General features: G+C 41.3%; 1 protein-coding gene across 3 annotated transcripts in view; it reads right to left on the reverse strand.

Moving 5' to 3' along the window:
• Positions 1–20,558, reverse strand: part of LOC117289591 — a 79,141-nt gene that overhangs the window by 21,222 nt on the left and 37,361 nt on the right. For all 3 annotated transcript variants that reach the window (XM_033770785.1, XM_033770784.1, XM_033770786.1), the window contains exons 12-13: positions 7,459–7,586; positions 1,472–1,592 (exon numbers count right to left, since the gene is read on the reverse strand). In XM_033770785.1, coding sequence (XP_033626676.1) covers positions 1,472–1,592; positions 7,459–7,586 — 249 coding nt within the window. The remainder of the gene's footprint in view (positions 1–1,471; positions 1,593–7,458; positions 7,587–20,558) is intronic.

Genomic DNA, 20,558 nt, shown 5'->3' on the forward strand with positions numbered 1-20,558 from the left:
TTGTCGAGAATTTCATGATTAGTGAGGAACGAAAACCTTTGCCAAATGGAACCGAGTGGACAGTTTTTGATGATCAAAAGCAATGTCCAATTTCTCACTGCTACCACTAAATCTCTTCATGTAGTAGGAAGAGTGGGACTGAAAGTTGGTCATCTGTTTTAAAGGGTAGGAATTCTCTCATCAAATTTTCTTTAAATTGCTTGCAAAAGAAGACGATATAAATCAAAATGTTTAATTAATTCCATGGAGCCCACTGGCGGCCAGAAGAGACTGTCAAACAATTGGGGAAGATAGAAGAAGATAGTATGTGCAATAGCAAGACGACAAGCAAAGACCCCGGACAATCTCTTCAGAAAGAAGCCTGTTATTTACTTCCCTTGAAGACCAGAAGTAGCGATGGTAGAACTACTGGATCAGATAAATGCAAAATTAGTGGGGAAAAGGCACGCCAGATGTGATCCAGGAGAGTTACCTCGAATAATAGCTAGATGTGCATATTACAGGCCACTTGGTTGTTGCGACTTCTAGCCCTAAAGAAACAACAGGAACTGCAGGGTCATTTGTATATTAATATTGATTGGGGTAAACTTTTCAGACACTCAGAAACGTAATTTTGAAAGTAATGTATTCGTCTAAAGTCCCTTGTCCTGGGCTTGTGTAGTCTTGGGCACAAGACGACAGTGATAGTGGATAGTCTACTAGTCTACTAAACTCAGGATGCGTTCGTTTAGCTTCACTCCGGTGTGTGGCGGTTGGTTTTTCCAGGACGAACATGTGCAGATAACTACCCACGTTCTTCCTGGGGAAAAAAAACCGCCACACACCGGGTCGACCCAGGGAAGCTAAACGAACGCACCCTTAGGCCGTGTCCGAAACGACGACTTCAGCTACAGCTACGTCTAGATCAGCGCGTCTACCAGTGTTGAAGAATAGCAGACGCGCGCGATCTAGCCGTAGCTGTAGCCGAAGTCGCCGTTTCGGACACGGCCTAAGATTGTATGATGCCGTAGCGCGCCCTCTTATCGGTATTATTTAACCAACTTGACACTTGCACTTCGCTCGGCCCCAGCGCCCAGGGCCCAATTTCATGTATCTGCTTACCGCCGAATTCTACGCTTACGATCACCATTCTGCGCTTACGTGAGATATTTTCTGTAGCAGAATCTTTGATCAGTTTGACCCAGAAAAGATACCCCTAACCAAAACCAAGTTCATCTTATTAAGCTTTCATTAAATATGTCTTTCTAAAATTACTAAAAAGAGGACGAAAAATAGACAAACTAAGGTAGGATGTTCATGTAAGCTATTATATTGTGTAAGATTATATTTCTGAGTAATTTAGTGTTGCAGTTGTCACTATACAATGTCAAAAAGACCCAGAAAGTGACATGACAATTTCTTTCTTGAAAGGCAGTTTCCAGTTAAGGGAAATACGCATAGCATACTTGATGAGTTCAAGCACTTACTTTACCTTTCTCTGTTGTTTCTGAAGATGTTTCCTTTTCATGTTTTTCGGAGTACATTTGCTGAAGAAAGTCTGTGTCTATCTTTCTCGTCAAGTCACGTGCATTTTGCCAAATGGATTTCTTTATCTGTTAGGATGAGAGATTTTGTAAAGAAATTTTACTTCCAGCTTACTAGTATAATGAAAAATTTCCCCATTTAGTGTGGTTGAGGTCTACGAGAAACACACAGAGTGCATTACTACATTTGCATTATATCTCTAGGTTACAGGCATGATTATAAGCTAAGAGTTTTACCAAATTGCGCCTTCTGACGTAGCCAATGATTCCCTGCGGCATACCTGCCACATGATCTACCCTCCTTTTTTTCAAACATTAGTATAGGACGTCCGAGACATCAAGGATAGTGAGGATGGAGGGAATGCTCTACAGGTAAGTATGCGCTTGTTGACCCCAATTGCACTACTTTCGTGTATCTTGTCGTCCCCGCGCTTTGCCGCAAGAAATTTTAAGCACACAGTTCGTGAGCAGACCTGTTTTTCGACATTCTTCAGAATTTAAAATTAGGCAGAACGCTCTTCCCCTTTTAACCTCTAGGCGTTAACAAGTGGTGAAAATTGCGGATGGACGACAAAGATTGCGCAGTGTTCAAAGTTTGCTCCCGAGCTATCCTGCGAAAATTTTAAAACCATGCAGGGTAAAAAGGTTTGCTACACATTTAATTAACAACTAGACATTAAGCGTTTGGAATCTATAACTGAAAAAAGGTTTCAAAAAAGTTGTGTAGCTCTTGATATAAGGTCACACTTCCCGGTTGACCCGTAAGTAAATGTCAACATGGGCTCACAGCTACCAAGACTAATCTGCAATGCCAAAGAGTCTATAACTGAAACAGTTAAAACAAAATCGGTTGTGTAGATCTTGATAGTCCCACTTCCGGTAGACCCAGAAGTAGAGGTCAACATGGGGTCACAGTTTTCCAAAGTTAATATTTATTGCTTAAAAGTCTATAACTGAAGTTTGAACACTGGCTTTGTACTTTTTGAGATATGGGCCCACTTCCGGTTGACCCGGAAGTAAAGGTCAACATGGGGTCAAAGTTGTTTCAAACTAATCTTGAATGCCCAAGGAGCCTATAACTGAAAAAAAGTTGACAATCGGTTGTGTAGTTCTTGAGATGGTCCCACTTCCGGTTGACCCGGAAGTAGAGGACAACTTGGGGTCACGGTTTTTCATAGTTTATTTTTAATGCATATAGGAGTCTAAAACTGAAAAAAAGTTGAATATCTGTTGTATAGTACTTGAGATATGGTCCCACTTCCGGTTGACCAGGAAGTAGGGGTCAACTTGAGGTCACGGTTTTTAAAGTTAATATTTGAGTTTACAACTGAAAAGAGTTTGAAAATCTGCTTTATAGTTCTTGAGATATGGTCCCACTTCCGGTTGACGCGGAAGTAGAGGTCAATTTGAGGTCACAGTTTTTTCAAATTAATTTCCATCCCCAAGGAGTCTTTAACAACAAACAGTTGAAAAATCGACCGTACAGTTCTTGAGATATGATGCTGCAAAGATTTCCTAATTAAATATGCAAATGAGGGTCACGTGGTTAATTAATAAAGAATTTTAATATTTGTTATGATAGGAATTAAGCTATAAACATCCTAAAGCGTCCATTTGATATTATTATACGTGTTTAAAAACGCAAAATAATTTGTAGGATACATCTTTCCTACTCCTGCCGATAGGGGGCGCTCTTATGGAACATTTCAATTACACGATTTCTGCACCGTAATGTCTGTATCTGACTCTGTATTTGTATGTGTACGTCGCAGAGGCCAAAACTGTCATAAAATGTCAAGCTATAACTTCCCCTATAGAACACGGCCCAGTTTTATGGCTCCGTCTGCTTCAACCAAACGCTGCCCATTTATTATACAACCACCATTCTCCACTTACTGTGCAAGCGCTGAAATATCTGTGCAAGTTCAAAGCAAAGATTACATATGATAAGTTTCCCCGCGCAAAAATATCCCTGCTAAGCTGTGAAATATAAATAATATCTTCGCTTCTGAAGTGTCAATTCTTTGCTTACGCAGTGAAGCAGAGTCAAATTGGACCAGTCTCACAAGATTTCCCCTCATGTACTAATAATCTTTTTTGACTTTTACATGTTTGAAGTGTAGGCCTTACCAAACCTACTTACAGGGCAAAATTTCATGGTTCTCATAACCACCAAAGTCTGCGCCATTTTCCGCTTACTGTACAAGCGCGGAATATAATGTGCGAGCTTGGAAGAACACAAACAAAAGAAATCCCTGCTAAGCAGTCTATTTTGCTTGACGTAAGCGCAGAATTCACTGCTTCTGCTAAGCACTGAATCTTTTTCATTAAGCAAGTTCCCATCATGATAGGCCTGGGTGACTATAGTGAAATTTACTACCCGACTAGTCGCACCTCAAACCTAACTATGACACTTGTCGAGATAAAATACGGATTCTCAAGATTTGTGCCGCTATGCCGCAAGGCAGTATTAATTATGTTGCGAATGGGTGACTAGTGAAATTTACTACTCGACTAGTCGCACCTCAACCTAACTACGACACTTGTCGAGATAAAATACGGATTCTCAAGATTTGTGCCGCTATGCCGCAAGGCAGTATTAATTACGTTGCGAATAGTAGTAAGCAACACAACTGGTTCACCAAACAGGTAGTCGGGACAAATTTTGTAGTCAATGTGTGGCAGGATTAAAACGGAGTAGAGAAAAACAGTAGTCGCGACTCAAATAATAGAGAGGTTTCGCAGAGTCACCGATACTCTTACGTGAACGGATACGTCATAATACGTCATCACTTTTTGAGGTCCATGTGACGTTTAATCGTTGTATACAAGTTAGAAAAGTCGCGCAAAACGGGAATCTGTCGCCATAAACGGGAATCTGTCGCCAGAAATGTTGATTGTCCATGGGTGCAGCCACTTGGTTAATAGCGCCCTCTTGAGCCTCAAGTTGAGGGCATTCGTTAGAATTTTGCGAAACAAAACTACACATCACTTGACGCGAACGCGTACGGTTCGATATCTGTATGCGTATTTGTATCCGGGACTCTGCGAAACCTCTCTAATAATTTGTAGTTGCGACTTTAACACTAAAGCACACTAGTCGCCCCGGCCTACTTTTGTCACAAGTAAAGCACGATTCCTGCGAATGCAAATTCAATTTTTAAGTCACTGTTTTCGCAGTGAAAGTTTCGCAGGAGTTGAGCACAATAGTCAACTGTAGCAAATTTTTGGATGCGAATTGTGACGCTCAAGAACACATTCCCTGCTAAGCTGTTAAATACGCTTAGCGTAAGCACAATTCCCTGTATACGTAAGCGCTGCGATTCTTTCCTTAAAAAGCCATTGGCCCAGGACCAAACTACATATAGCTTTTTAAACACAAGAAGCAGCTTAACCATGTTCAAGTTGTGAATCCAGGTAATCTGCTCAATTTCTGCAATTTTGTAAAGCAAAATGTTTTGCCTGTTTATTATAAGCAGCTCTATAAAACTGAGCCACTCAACCACCAGAGAAACGATCAGATAATAAAATCTCTGCTTTTGTATTCCTGTCAAAGAGTTTTTGTTTGTCGATCATGGTCTAACTTCCAAAAGTAACGCGAAACACTGGAATTAGTTTAGGCAATTGGTCCCCGGCGCAAACAAGGTGACTTTACCCGTAAAATCAGGACCGTTTTATTTCAGGAAAGAAGCTTCTCATGAGCCAAAAATTGGAGAAAAAAGAACATGATGTACAGATCGTTTTAATGTAGGTACATATTTCTGATTGTAAAAAAAAGTAAAATGTATGCCTCTATATATTAATTTCGTCGAGATTCCCGGAGGATTCGAACCACGGATCACCTGGGTAATAGCACCCGCGTTACACCGCGGCCCCATTGGAGCTATCAACACAGACGTCGCAATTTTATTCCTTATATAATAACTGTATACATTTAATAAAAATAATTACAAGATGACGTGAGATATAAAATTACTTCATTTTGCACATCTGCAATACCCAGAGAATCAACATATGAAGAAAATTTTGAAAATCGGACGTTTGTTTTGGGAGATATGCTGTTAACAAGATTGCCTAATTAAATATTCATATCTTTAATAACTCAGCTAATTGATTAAGAGATTAAAAAACATACGTAGAAAAACTAAGTTACGTACTAAGCTTCGATTTAATATAGAACTCAAGTCTGTCATTTCTACCGTTTCTAAGATTATCTTGCCACAAAAAAATCGTGCGTTAAACCTATGGCGTTTTGGAAAAAAAAACGTTTCTAAAACGTTTTAAAAATCTCGACGAAATGATTACCTGTTCCGACGGTAGGTCGGAACAGCTAAAAATGGCACACCGCGCAAATTTAAAAATGGCAATGCGCCCAGTGCAATATTATGTTTGGTCGCTAATTACTCAAACATTTGAATGGCGCTTTTGAGGAACTGTCGGAATTGTTATCTCAAGTAATTACTTTGTTAAAAACTGCAGGATTCGAAATGCCGAAAAGCTGTTAAGTTCTTCTTCTTATGGAGCTTTGTGAAGGTATCATCCATGGCCGGACGGAAGGTCGATTAACGTCTTCTGGGTCATGGTGGAGGGGTTTATTAAAGTTCGTCCCACTTCTGGGATGACTGACTTACCTTGTTGCATGGTCCAAACCAAAGAAGACTTTGGGAGCGTGAACGTGAGCATGATGTAATAATAATATCGAAGTCTCATATAGCGCTCGTATCTGCCAAACAAGGTACGCAAGGCGCTGATCATGAGTATATACATGTACAAACTTTCAGAGAGACATGTTATTGCAGAGATGAATTTTGAGACCCAATTATGTAGCACCTTATAAGAGTTTACAAGGTGCTACGGCGCACACAGCAGCCACAGCCAGGAACACTAGGGTGAACCCCTTCTCTTTTCGATAAGCGCACTGGGTTCTTTTACGTGCGTTACACAACACATGGGTCCAACGGCTTTACGTCCCACCCGAAAGACGAAGCGATAGTTATGTGTCTCGCTTAAGGACACAAGTGTCACGGCTGGGGATTCGAACCCACACTCTGCTGATCAGAAACACCAGAGCTTGAATTCGGTGTTCTTAACCGCTCGGCCATGACACTTCCAATCAAGATGAATGGTAACAACTATGTGACTAAAACCGTTGTAATTGTAAGGATCGTGCTGTTCCAGCGGGCCCGTAAAATGCTAAGAATCATAAGGTTGATTGTGTAGATTTTATTGAAAAGAACACTTCCTAGATAAGAATGCCATTTGTTGGCATTGTTAATGTTCTGGAAGTACGGAACAATTGTTGTTCATTTTGTCATAAAAACCTGGTCCAAGACGCACCACAGAGGCAGGAATTCATACATGATTGCAGGACAGTGTAATCTCGTCATAGCCAATTGGTCCACTTAAGCTTATTTTTTCGAGTTAAACTTTATTACTAGATTAAACTGTTTGAGAATGGTCCCCTCTACTCTGCACGATCCTAAGATCATCTTGGTTTTTTTAGTCTGTGGTGCCCTTTTTGCAGTTTGCTCAGTGTTTCTCACATCTTCCTGTATGGATGCCTCTTTCTCCCGCGTTTACGGAAGCAACTTCATTACTAAGTCAGTTTTCCTTGTGGTTTAAAACTTGCTGTTTGAGAAGGGAGACTGATTTATAAGGCTAAATAGCTCAGTTTGTAGAGCGCCTGCACGTTAGAGTTGTTGCATTAAATTTTGTTGCAGTAAATATTTATTTGTTTTACCCGAGATCAAATTTCTTAGTAAAAAATGATTTTTTTTAAGGAAACAAAACCACATGGTGTTGTCAGCTTTGCCGATTTATAAGAGATCACAGATTTCTTCTAAAAAATGTTAAATAGTAACAATGCATTAATAGCAACTAATGTACCTAATGATACCAAGTCTTTATGTACGTGATGTGCTTGAACTATACTTACCATAAGAGCTGACACTTTATTCCAATGGAATGGTCTCATTTTCACTTTAGAAGTAACTTCGAACTTTCTTGTGACAGGTGCTACCATTTCTGGTGGTGGGGGTGGTGCTGGAGGAGGGGGGATAAATGCTGCAATAAAAATAAAAATTTCCATTAAACTTTCTGCCACCCTTTAAAATTGAGAGGTTATCAGATTATTTTATGGAATTGATATTAATAATTTGACAAGATTGTTTTAAAGGCTGCACTTACTATGTTTATTTATAGAAACATATGCATGTGTGAATAGCAAGACACATTTCAAATAACTTTGTTTTTTATTGTTATTTTGAGGATGTAACAGTAAATAAAGACATGTGTAAACTTCATGAACCTTGCAAATGTGTTAAAATAGTCATTCAACTGCCTATAATGTCCAGGCAGATCAATTTTAACAAACTCATCAAAACTACAGTATTTTAGACCAGATTATTTCAGAAGAGTTTAAAAGTACAAATTAAATTGATTTTGATTAAAATAATGATTATGTTTTCGTTTGATAATTACTAGTGAAGATGTCAGGACTTCTTTTACAGAAATGTAAATTGTATCGATACACAGTAAATAGGTGTTAACAAAATTAAAGGAATATTGCAGCATTGGTAAGAACAAAAATCCTGTAAAATCAAAGATTTAAATAAAACGGTCTAATTATTATGATAGTAGAGAACAACATCCCTTGATATATTTCTGTCTGAAATGTCATGTTTTCTACAGGTTCTACATATTTTCAAACTTCTACAGGTTTGTCAGTTTATGTTTATGGTGGATTCTTAGAACTATATACCTATTGGCTAGATCGCTAACTTCCGGTTAGAAGCCTCCCCGGGCGCAGACATGCTAGATGGGGTGCGTGACTACGGAACGATTTTAATTTTAGACAGACACGCAGACAAAAGGACAGACGAACATAACGACAAGACACAACGAGTTCATAATATTAGCGTAAAGATGGCAGAACAGTAAAGCAGAAGATAAATATAATACCTAAGTAACAAAGATCGATGAGGTGATTGTGGTGAAAGAAGACTTGAAAAGACCAAGAAACCGCTAAAATATTATGCGTTCATCTATAGCCCTTTTCACACTACAGAGCCATTTCCCGGGAAATAAACTCCCGGGAAAATCCCGAGAGTTTTTAACCCCACCGCAACCCCCAGCAACCGTTCTCGCTATCCCAATTTGGTAACTCCCGGGAGTACTATTACTTTCCCAGGAATATGCACGGTCGTTTCACACTTACGATCAAACCCAAGGAAATGTGGTAAACAGGTCAGCCCATGCGGAAGTTACCAATGTTTGTTGACGGAAGTCCGTTCCCACAATGCCACACGGCCGGCTGCAAAATCCTTGCCACATGCGACCCAAAGTTGCTGCACGTGTGTATTTGCGTGTTGTTATACCAATATTTCTGTGATTACGGCGGAGAAGAAGTCTTGAAGTTCGGGGAAGACGTCGCTGACGGCATGTCAGGAGAAGACGATTGCTGTGACAGTGTTTTAAAGACATCGGTATAACAATAGGATGGAATTTGTCGTGCGATTGACGGGTTTCATGGCACTTGCTGGAAGAATTGGTCAAAGGTCAATCTGGTCTACCAAGAAGAGCGGCCACTGGTGGGAGCAAGTTGCTATTAGAAAATTCGAAAGGGAGCTCTCTACTCTGCGAAAGCTTTTTTTTTCTTTTGAGAACTGTAATTGAATGGACTTTTGAGTCCGTGTTTTACCCAGAGGTTTTGTGTTGGCATTCATCTCAATTTTTGCCTGTTCACACTATAATTATTTCCCGGGAAATTCCCGGGAACTTTTGGTTGATCTGTTCACACTACAAAAATACTCCCGGGAGTTTCCCAGGAAATAATTAACCCAGCTCAGGGGCAGGGTTAAGGGATTCAACCTGGGGTATAAGGCCTAGTAAAATTCTGAATGGCATTTTCGAAGATTGCATAATAATGTCCATGATGTTAGGGCCAAGGTAATTAAAGGTTTTAGAGAAAAAAATACCGCACGGTCGATTTTGCACAATCTGACAATAGCAGTAGAAAGAAAAAGAAGCAATCTTCCCTTCCAACATCAACAGTGCTGTTTTCCCATTGTGCAAAGAAAGAACACTGAACAGGCTTTAACCCTATATTGGCTAGCATTTTTCATGGCTTCATAAAGATTTTTAAATGTATGTTTCTTCTAAAAAAAATGCAATAGAAAATATTTAGGCCTTGAAAAACAAAACTAGGTCCTACCGACCTATAGTCTTTTTTTCCCAAGGTTTTCAGTTTTTATATGCAATGGGCAGCTTCACGCAGGCAGTCAGCCAATTTTGAGAAAACTTTCCCGTTTCTTGTAGGCCTATATGCCCATCTAGCTGTTTTTGGACTGCATCGTCGACCAAAAATGCAACTAGTTTCAAAGTGTTATCATCACTCCATCGGTCACTTCTACCCATAGTAAGAAATTGAGCAACAAATTGAACTAAAATATTTACTGTCAGGTGGTAGACAGCAATGTCGATCGAAGAACTCAAATCTGACTCTGGACAACAAAAGTCCACCAACGGCCAAGTACATATAAATAAGAAATACCAAACACACATGGCGTGTGTACGAGAAGATAGCTTGTTCACGTCAACTATTTGTTCTATTCCTATTCCATTCACGTGGTCAATTTTTTTAATTCATATATTTATTTGTAAATTACAGATGTAATTCACTTTTATTTTCGTACCTAAACGTTAACACTTTCAGAAGGAGAAAACAAAAAAGGGCTATTATTACCACGCGAATGATATGGCGCGCTATTTTTGACGTCTGTGACCTTTCGAGATTAATGACGTCTCAACACAGTGGAAGCAAAAGGTGGGGTAAGTTAAACCCGCTTTCGTTCTCACTAGCTGCTTATCCCGGGACAAACTTTTTTCCCCGGGGGTTAACTCCTTTAACCCTACCCCTTTAACTGGGTAAATTATTTCCCGGGAAAATGTTATTTTCCGGGAATTTGTTTGTATAGTGTGAACAGATCGACTAACATTTCCCGGGAATTTCCCGGGAAATACCTGTAGTGTGAAAAGGGTTTATGGCACTCCACACCACACACGAGGACCGAAGAAGCGAAGTTCGAGTAAGTGCAGGATGTAGTGGAGCGGCTGTGAGTTTTTAAACAAACGTGAAGAAGGAAGGGGTGACTTTGGGAAGAAGATTATTAATGAATTTAAACATAAATATCCAGGGGCGTCAATCTGTCTAGAAGGATGGTGGGGGGGGGGGACATCGTTAGTCGTAACATCTACCGCTATGGTTAGTCTCAGGGATGATGTGCCCCCTCTCAGATGTTGTAATTTAAGGCCCATTTCAAGCTATGGTGCACCATTTGTTGCTTTCATGGTTATTGTATCTAAACTCAATTATAGCTTGATCATATCCATATTATTTCTGCATATATAATGCTCAGACGGCGTTTCATCCCTATCATCACCAGCATCGTCAAGGGTGGATCAAGACAATAAATTTAAAGGGGTGGGTGAGTGGGTCAAATATATTAAAGATGCAGATGGAACATGCTATAGTGCGGAACGCGAAGCCTTTTACGGCCTGGGTCGTTTTAGATACTCTGTTGTGCAATCTTAGGCCAATAAGAGGCATAAAGAAGGGAACAGAACATAAAGCCATTAAATTGTGAGCAGCGGTAGAACATTTTGGGTTAACAGCATCTTCGGATGCGGATCGCGAGTTTTAGGGAGCAAATCTGTCAAAGAGTGAGCATACGAGTGTGAAGCATTTAAGGTGGGGTCCGGGCCCGCTTAAGGGCCCGGGACAAATTTGCATTCTAGATGCTCTGTGGTGCAATGTTAGGCCCATAAGAGGCATAACGACTGGAACAGAACATAAAACCTTTAAAATGTGAACAGCAGAACATTTTGGGTTAACATCATCTTCAGGTGCGATCTAATTTTAGTGGGCAAGTCTATCAAAGAGTGATCATACAAGTGTGAAGCCTTTACGGCGTGGGTCCAGGCCCGCTTAAGGGCACTGGAAAATGTGTGCATTCTAGATACTCTGTGATGCATTTAAGTTAAATGCATTTTTTAAGTTAAGTAAGTTTATGCAATGTTAGGCCATTTAGAGGCCTAACGGCGAACGAAACAATTTGAGTAGTAGAATTGGGGTCCTTTTGTCAATGATCACTAGATGTAAATTGATGTCTACAGAGCGAGCAGACTTAGAGAAGATGAACTTTGTTTTATGCTTTTCTCGCACTGTGGAGAGTATTCTTGCGAATGTGCTAACGAACGGAAATATTTAACAATCGCTTAAACTTCGCAACATTCGCCGTGTCTTCATAAGCGTTGGTAACAAATTACAAGTCATTCTCCACCTCCTTACGAAGATCGGTCAATTTAAAGACCGCTTTCTAAATTTCAGCGAATGTTGTGAAGACGGTAATTCGCCGTCGACTTTCGTAAGCATTGCCCAGCCATTGGTACTGTTGGTATAAAAGGGTGCGTATTATGCGTAAGATATTAGTAAGGAGAGGTTGATGGACGACCGAGAGCATATTCACTATCAAATCGCAACTTTGGGGCGAATTCATCGCGAATTTCAAATACTCATATTCGCAAGAATATTCGCCACAGGGGGAGAGCAGCAACAGCATGGCTTATGAACAGTTTGTTTCCCTAAAAGGCTCTGAGTCCTTTTTGTAGGACACAAAACACAATATCTACAAACTCACACAGTTTGAACATAATGATGGCAGAAAGCTACCCTTAAAATATGACTAGCTGAGTTGGTGTAGTTTTGGGGAAATGAGTAAAACAAGTCACGAAAATAATGTTCGTCTCTAAAGACGACAATTATTTTGGCATGTAAAGCGTTGTTTCGTGTTAATGTATTTCTAATTTCTCAAAAATAAAACACCCCAGCTAGTAATATTTTATGGTAGGCTTAGTACAACCATTATCTTCAAACGGTGTAAAGGTTTAATGTACATCTGTGGACAACTGGACATTGTGTTTTGTGTTACTAAAAGTACCCACATCCTAAAAGACCTGACTAAATTCAGCGTTGAGTGTGTAAAATAAGGAGGATGGTTGACGGTTAGAGTAGAAAATAGTTGTATCATCAGCAAACAATATGCACGATAGAATGTGGGAGGAGCAGTAGAGATTATTAATGTACAGAAGAAATAGGAGCGGGCCCTAAGAACTGAGACCTTAGAGGAACACCATGCTTAACATTTAAACCAAGAGAATCGCAGCCCTTTATGCTACTCTCACACTTCGGCGAATATTCTTGCGAATAATATGAGTATTTGAAATTCGCGACGAATTCGCCCCAAAGTTGCGATTTGATAGTAAATATGTTCTCGGTCGTCCTTAAACCTCTCCTTACCAATATCTTACGCATAATACGCACGTTTTACCAACAGTACCAATGGCTTTTTACCAATGCTTACGAAAATCAATGGCGAATTACCGTCTTCACAATATATGCTGAATATTAGGAAGCGTTTCGCATTGCTGCTCTCACAAAGCGGCGAATGTTCTTGCGAAGATGAACATTTGAATTTCGCGTTGAATTCGTCCACAATGGCGGTTGAATAGTGAGTATTTTCATCTCGGTCTCAACCCTCGATCGTCCTTGGTCGGCCCTCTCATTACCAATATCTTACGAATATATTATGAATGCTTACCAACGCTTGACAATCCCTTTACGAATGTTGCCAACATTAACGCACGCTTTAGCAACGTACCCCGACCGCCAAGCCTAAGTTAGTCAACAACAAAAGCGCCCGTCTACACCATGGGCCGAAGGCTTGGTGGTCGGGGTACCATGCCAACGAAAAACAGCATGCTGCCATATCAGTCGATGATGTCATCGTCAGCCAATCACCCGTGCAGGAAAACCATTCTGTCTAATAGTTGACTTTTTCGTAATGTGAGATTTGGATTAACGGTGGAAATCGCTGTATCCTGACTGGACTAGGTACGATCCAGTCTCGCTTTTAACATTTTCAGGTAGAATATGAAATACTAATTGGGGACTATTGCCGACATTCATAACGTTAACGTTTCCCGGGTTTTTGTGACTTGTTTCTCTGTTTTTGAAGCAATTTTTTACGTACGAAACTTAAAGGGAAGGTACACTTTTGGTAATTACTAAAAACAAATATTAACTTAAAAACTGACTCGGTAACGAGCATTGAAGAGCTGTTGATAGCATAAAACATCGAAGGAAACGACTCCCTCTGAAGTAACGTAGTTTTTGAGAAAGAGGTAATTTCTCACTAAAATATTAAAAGACTAAAAGTCTTTTATTCCTATCTGAAAGCACATAAATCCGTCCAACAAAGGCGTTTTTTTTTTATAAATTTCTCCCAACTTCGATGACCGATTGAGCCCAAACTTTCACAGGCTTGTTATTTTATGCTTATGATGGGATACACTAAGTGAGAACACTGGTCTTTGACAATTGCCAAATGTGTAAAGTTTTAAAGATCTGACCATTATCATCAGAAACTTATAGAGAGATGTATATCTATAAACAGCGTCTTTGCAAACCTCACAGTGTTGTATTCTTAACCATGCAAGGTTCCAAGTCTTACTGATACTTTGTTTGTTTGGTCCAGAGAGCAAATCAAGTTTAGTTTCATCCTTTGAGGAAGACTTTTTAAGCATGCTCCTCAATATACAAAGTACCTTACCAGGCCTTGCTGACACATCTTCTGCAGTCTGGTCCTTGTTTTCATGATTGTCTGTATCACCTGATGTACATCTTGGAAACTCATTGGAGTAGTCATTATTTGCAGCAATACGAGGAGGTAAGGGAGGGGGTGGTTTGTTCTTGTTAACTGAAGTTGATGAAGAAAATACTTTGGCCTGTTTTAAATTTCGCCAAAATGACTGCCCACCATTCTTACTTTTCTTGGTCGTCGTCATTTGCTGATTTTTTGTTTTATTGAGGCGCATCTCAGCAACTTTAAGTTTAGTATCTCCCTCTCGATCGCCAGCACTCTGCCTCGGAGGTAAGGGTGGGGGGAGAACAGAACGTGCATTGCCAGGTTCTTCGTATTTCGGACCAGTATTTTCAACTTTCTTTACTACTGAATCAACATGCCTCAAAGGAAGTGGTGGAGGATTCTTATAAGGATAGATATGATTGGTTTGGGATACCTGCCACAAATGTCGCTTTTGAATAAGGGAAAGGGGTGTAGAAAATAACTTATTATCTAATTGTTCTTGCTGAGTCAATGTCGAGTCTTTTGTACATATTTGGTGTTGTTGAACGTTATGTACCATTCCAGGAGTTTGGGGTGGTGGTGGAGGAGGGTCTTTGGGTGGCAGCTTATCTCGGAGTGCGAATCCCCTGTCTGTCAAGGAGGGTGGAGTTGAGATATGTTAAAAGCTAGCAATATACATGTAGATGGAAGACATCAAGCACCACGCATGCAAGTCTTACTCAACAATCCCATTGGCTACAATGAACTTATACAGACAAGATAACTTGGGTGCATTTTGTTAAACATTAGAATGCATATCTTGCCATTGGTCTCGTTTGAGGAGGGGATTGGGGCTCAAAGGCATACTGACACTTCTAGACAGCACTTTTCAGGTTGTACTTTGGGTATAGAAAGGTAGTAATCATTACCGTCAAAAAACACTTTGTAGTTCTTGTAACTGGGATGAAGTAAATTCATTCTGAGAACATTGAAAAAGCACAATGCTTTCAAGGCACTGCAGGTTGCGTTAACTAACGATGAATTACATGCATGTAAAGACCCTGTCACCTCGCTGACGTATGCAAAATTCTCTAAAAATGTTGGCATACACTAAACTATCTATGGGTTTTTCAATTTTGAGGGTATACAAAGCGTATTCATAACGAGTTGGAGGTGGGCCTATGCATACCGTATTGGCAACTTACATACAACGTTTACATAACGAATGTTTAGCGTGTTGCCGGCGTTCACAACTTTTGTCCTACGATAGTCTAACTACTGCATAGCGCGAGGGAGCGTATTGCCGAAGATCACATGTAGAAGCCTATAATAAAGAGGGTGCCTCTCGACGATTGAAATAAAAAACTGCACTTGACATCGTAGTAATTCTCATGCGAACCCAATTTTTACAAATCGATTCATATAAACGCTGCCAATACGCCATTATACGGTAGCTGTAAGTTAGAAACACGTTTAGTAAGTTCTCTGGTCGTCCGGAACACGTCAAATACGTTCAACGTAGGTTCAAAGCACGATAATCATAGATGAGTAATACATTTTGGGCACGCTAGATATTATCTCGACGTATGTCGACATATGATTAACTTACAAGTAACGTGTGTCAACGATCGTATAACGCACCTACAACTCATGAGCCACACGCTGGCATACGTCGATAATTTTTGTGCATGCACACAATTTCACGACCTCGCCTTTTCGACATATATCAGCGTACTTTAGCGTGCTCGTAACTTTCACAAAACTTACCCATAACGTATTCGACGTATGCCAGCGTATTCGTCAAAATTGTCACACGTCGGCATACGCTAGCTAAAACGTCAAGGTGTGACAGGGCCTTAAGGCAGAGGCATAATCGCTAGAATCAACAAGATTGCTTACAGCTGAAGACGGGCTTTGATTTAAATCCTTTAATTTAAAATATTTTACATTGAATGCCAAGGAATATTTGAGGACAAAATACCCATTGCACCTAATGGCCTTATCATAGCAGACCCTTTTAAGACAACCAACTCATACTGCATGCAAAAGCAATGTTCAACTATCCCCAAAACGATGTGGAAAGGGAGATGGAAAAGTAACTACTCATACAGTAGCTCAGTGAAACTGTATGAATGATGGAACACCACAATAGCACCAGGGTTAGAGCCATGACAACCCTTAACAAGCAGAGTCAACTCAATCCGAGTGAAACTGTATGAATGATGGAACACCACAATAGCACCAGGGTTAAAGCCATGACAACCCTTAACAAGCAGAGTCAACTCAATCCGAGTGAAACTGTATGAATGATGGAACACCACAATAGCACCAGGGTTAGAGCCATGACAACCCTTAACAAGCAGAGTCAACTCAATCCGAGTGAAACTGTATGAATGATGGAACACCACAATAGCACCAGGGTTAGAGCCATGACAACCCTTAACAAGCAGAGTCAACTCAATCCGAGTGAAACTGTATGAATGATGGAACACCACAATAGCACCAGGGTTAGAGCCATGACAACTCTTAACCAGCAGAGTCAACTCAATCCGAGTGAAACTGTATGAATGATGGAACACCACAATAGCACCAGGGTTAAAGCCATGACAACTCTTAACAAGCAGAGTCAACTCAATCCGAGTGAAACTGTATGAATGATGGAACACCACAATAGCACCAGGGTTAGAGCCATGACAACCCTTAACAAGCAGAGTCAACTCAATCCGAGTGAAACTGTATGAATGATGGAACACCACAATAGCACCAGGGTTAGAGCCATGACAACTCTTAACCAGCAGAGTCAACTCAATCCGAGTGAAACTGTATGAATGATGGAACACCACAATAGCACCAGGGTTAAAGCCATGACAACTCTTAACAAGCAGAGTCAACTCAATCCGAGTGAAACTGTATGAATGATGGAACACCACAATAGCACCAGGGTTAAAGCCATGACAACTCTTAACAAGCAGAGTCAACTCAATCCGAGTGAAACTGTATGAATGATGGAACACCACAATAGCACCAGGGTTAGAGCCATGACAACCCTTAACAAGCAGAGTCAACTCAATCCGAGTGAAACTGTATGAATGATGGAACACCACAATAGCACCAGGGTTAGAGCCATGACAACTCTTAACAAGCAGAGTCAACTCAATCCGAGTGAAACTGTATGAATGATGGAACACCACAATAGCACCAGGGTTAGAGCCATGACAACTCTTAACCAGCAGAGTCAACTCAATCCGAGTGAAACTGTATGAATGATGGAACACCACAATAGCACCAGGGTTAGAGCCATGACAACCCTTAACAAGCAGAGTCAACTCAATCCGAGTGAAACTGTATGAATGATGGAACACCACAATAGCACCAGGGTTAAAGCCATGACAACTCTTAACAAGCAGAGTCAACTCAATCCGAGTGAAACTGTATGAATGATGGAACACCACAATAGCACCAGGGTTAGAGCCATGACAACTCTTAACCAGCAGAGTCAACTCAATCCGAGTGAAACTGTATGAATGATGGAACACCACAATAGCACCAGGGTTAGAGCCATGACAACTCTTAACCAGCAGAGTCAACTCAATCCGAGTGAAACTGTATGAATGATGGAACACCACAATAGCACCAGGGTTAGAGCCATGACAACTCTTAACAAGCAGAGTCAACTCAATCCGAGTGAAACTGTATGAATGATGGAACACCACAATAGCACCAGGGTTAGAGCCATGACAACTCTTAACAAGCAGAGTCAACTCAATCCGAGTGAAACTGTATGAATGATGGAACACCACAATAGCACCAGGGTTAAAGCCATGACAACTCTTAACAAGCAGAGTCAACTCAATCCGAGTGAAACTGTATGAATGATGGAACACCACAATAGCACCAGGGTTAGAGCCATGACAACTCTTAACCAGCAGAGTCAACTCAATCCGAGTGAAACTGTATGAATGATGGAACACCACAATAGCACCAGGGTTAAAGCCATGACAACTCTTAACCAGCAGAGTCAACTCAATCCGAGTGAAACTGTATGAATGATGGAACACCACAATAGCACCAGGGTTAGAGCCATGACAACTCTTAACCAGCAGAGTCAACTCAATCCGAGTGAAACTGTATGAATGATGGAACACCACAATAGCACCAGGGTTAGAGCCATGACAACCCTTAACCAGCAGAGTCAACTCAATCCGAGTGAAACTGTATGAATGATGGAACACCACAATAGCACCAGGGTTAGAGCCATGACAACTCTTAACCAGCAGAGTCAACTCAATCCGAGTGAAACTGTATGAATGATGGAACACCACAATAGCACCAGGGTTAGAGCCATGACAACCCTTAACAAGCAGAGTCAACTCAATCCGAGTGAAACTGTATGAATGATGGAACACCACAATAGCACCAGGGTTAGAGCCATGACAACCCTTAACAAGCAGAGTCAACTCAATCCGAGTGAAACTGTAGGTGTGTTCGTTAGCTTCCCTGGGTCTACCCGCAGTGCTCACTCGGGTGAGCCCCTGACAAGATCTAATCGAACGATCACACTCGCCCTCTCGTGGGGAAGGCATGCACCTCAGGTCACCCCCAAGTGACCCACTCCACAAGCAGGGCACTGGGGGCTCACCCGGGTGAGCCCCGTCAAAGCTATTCGAACGTACCGGGGCAGAACGGGTCGACCCAGGGAAGCTAAACGAACGCACCCCAAATGAATGATGGAACTCCACACCAGCACCAGGGTTAGAGCCATGACAACCCTTAACAAGCAGAGTCAACTCAATCCGAGTGAAACTGTATGAATGATGGAACACCACAATAGCACCAGGGTTAGAGCCATGACAACTCTTAACCAGCAGAGTCAATTCAATCCGAGTGAAACTGTATGAATGATGGAACACCACAATAGCACCAGGGTTAGAGCCATGACAACCCTTAACAAGCAGAGTCAACTCAATCCGAGTGAAACTGTATGAATGATGGAACACCACAATAGCACCAGGGTTAGAGCCATGACAACCCTTAACCAGCAGAGTCAACTCAATCCGAGTGAAACTGTATGAATGATGGAACACCACAATAGCACCAGGGTTAGAGCCATGACAACTCTTAACCAGCAGAGTCAACTCAATCCGAGTGAAACTGTATGAATGATGGAACACCACAATAGCACCAGGGTTAGAGCCATGACAACCCTTAACAAGCAGAGTCAACTCAATCCGAGTGAAACTGTATGAATGATGGAACACCACAATAGCACCAGGGTTAGAGCCATGACAACCCTTAACAAGCAGAGTCAACTCAATCCGAGTGAAACTGTAGGTGTGTTCGTTAGCTTCCCTGGGTCTACCCGCAGTGCTCACTCGGGTGAGCCCCTGACAAGATCTAATCGAACGATCACACTCGCCCTCTCGTGGGGAAGGCATGCACCTCAGGTCACCCCCAAGTGACCCACTCCACAAGCAGGGCACTGGGGGCTCACCCGGGTGAGCCCCGTCAAAGCTATTCGAACGTACCGGGGCAGAACGGGTCGACCCAGGGAAGCTAAACGAACGCACCCCAAATGAATGATGGAACTCCACACCAGCACCAGGGTTAGAGCCATGACAACCCTTAACAAGCAGAGTCAACTCAATCCGAGTGAAACTGTATGAATGATGGAACACCACAATAGCACCAGGGTTAGAGCCATGACAACTCTTAACCAGCAGAGTCAATTCAATCCGAGTGAAACTGTATGAATGATGGAACACCACAATAGCACCAGGGTTAGAGCCATGACAACCCTTAACAAGCAGAGTCAACTCAATCCGAGTGAAACTGTATGAATGATGGAACACCACAATAGCACCAGGGTTAGAGCCATGACAACTCTTAACCAGCAGAGTCAACTCAATCCGAGTGAAACTGTATGAATGATGGAACACCACAATAGCACCAGGGTTAAAGCCATGACAACTCTTAACAAGCAGAGTCAACTCAATCCGAGTGAAACTGTATGAATGATGGAACACCACAATAGCACCAGGGTTAGAGCCATGACAACTCTTAACCAGCAGAGTCAACTCAATCCGAGTGAAACTGTATGAATGATGGAACACCACAATAGCACCAGGGTTAGAGCCATGACAACCCTTAACAAGCAGAGTCAACTCAATCCGAGTGAAACTGTATGAATGATGGAACACCACAATAGCACCAGGGTTAAAGCCATGACAACTCTTAACCAGCAGAGTCAATTCAATCCGAGTGAAACTGTATGAATGATGGAACACCACAATAGCACCAGGGTTAAAGCCATGACAACTCTTAACCAGCAGAGTCAACTCAATCCGAGTGAAAC

Source organism: Asterias rubens, chromosome 4 (assembly GCF_902459465.1).
Source record: "Asterias rubens chromosome 4, eAstRub1.3, whole genome shotgun sequence".
NCBI classification, from domain to species: domain Eukaryota; kingdom Metazoa; phylum Echinodermata; class Asteroidea; order Forcipulatida; family Asteriidae; genus Asterias; species Asterias rubens.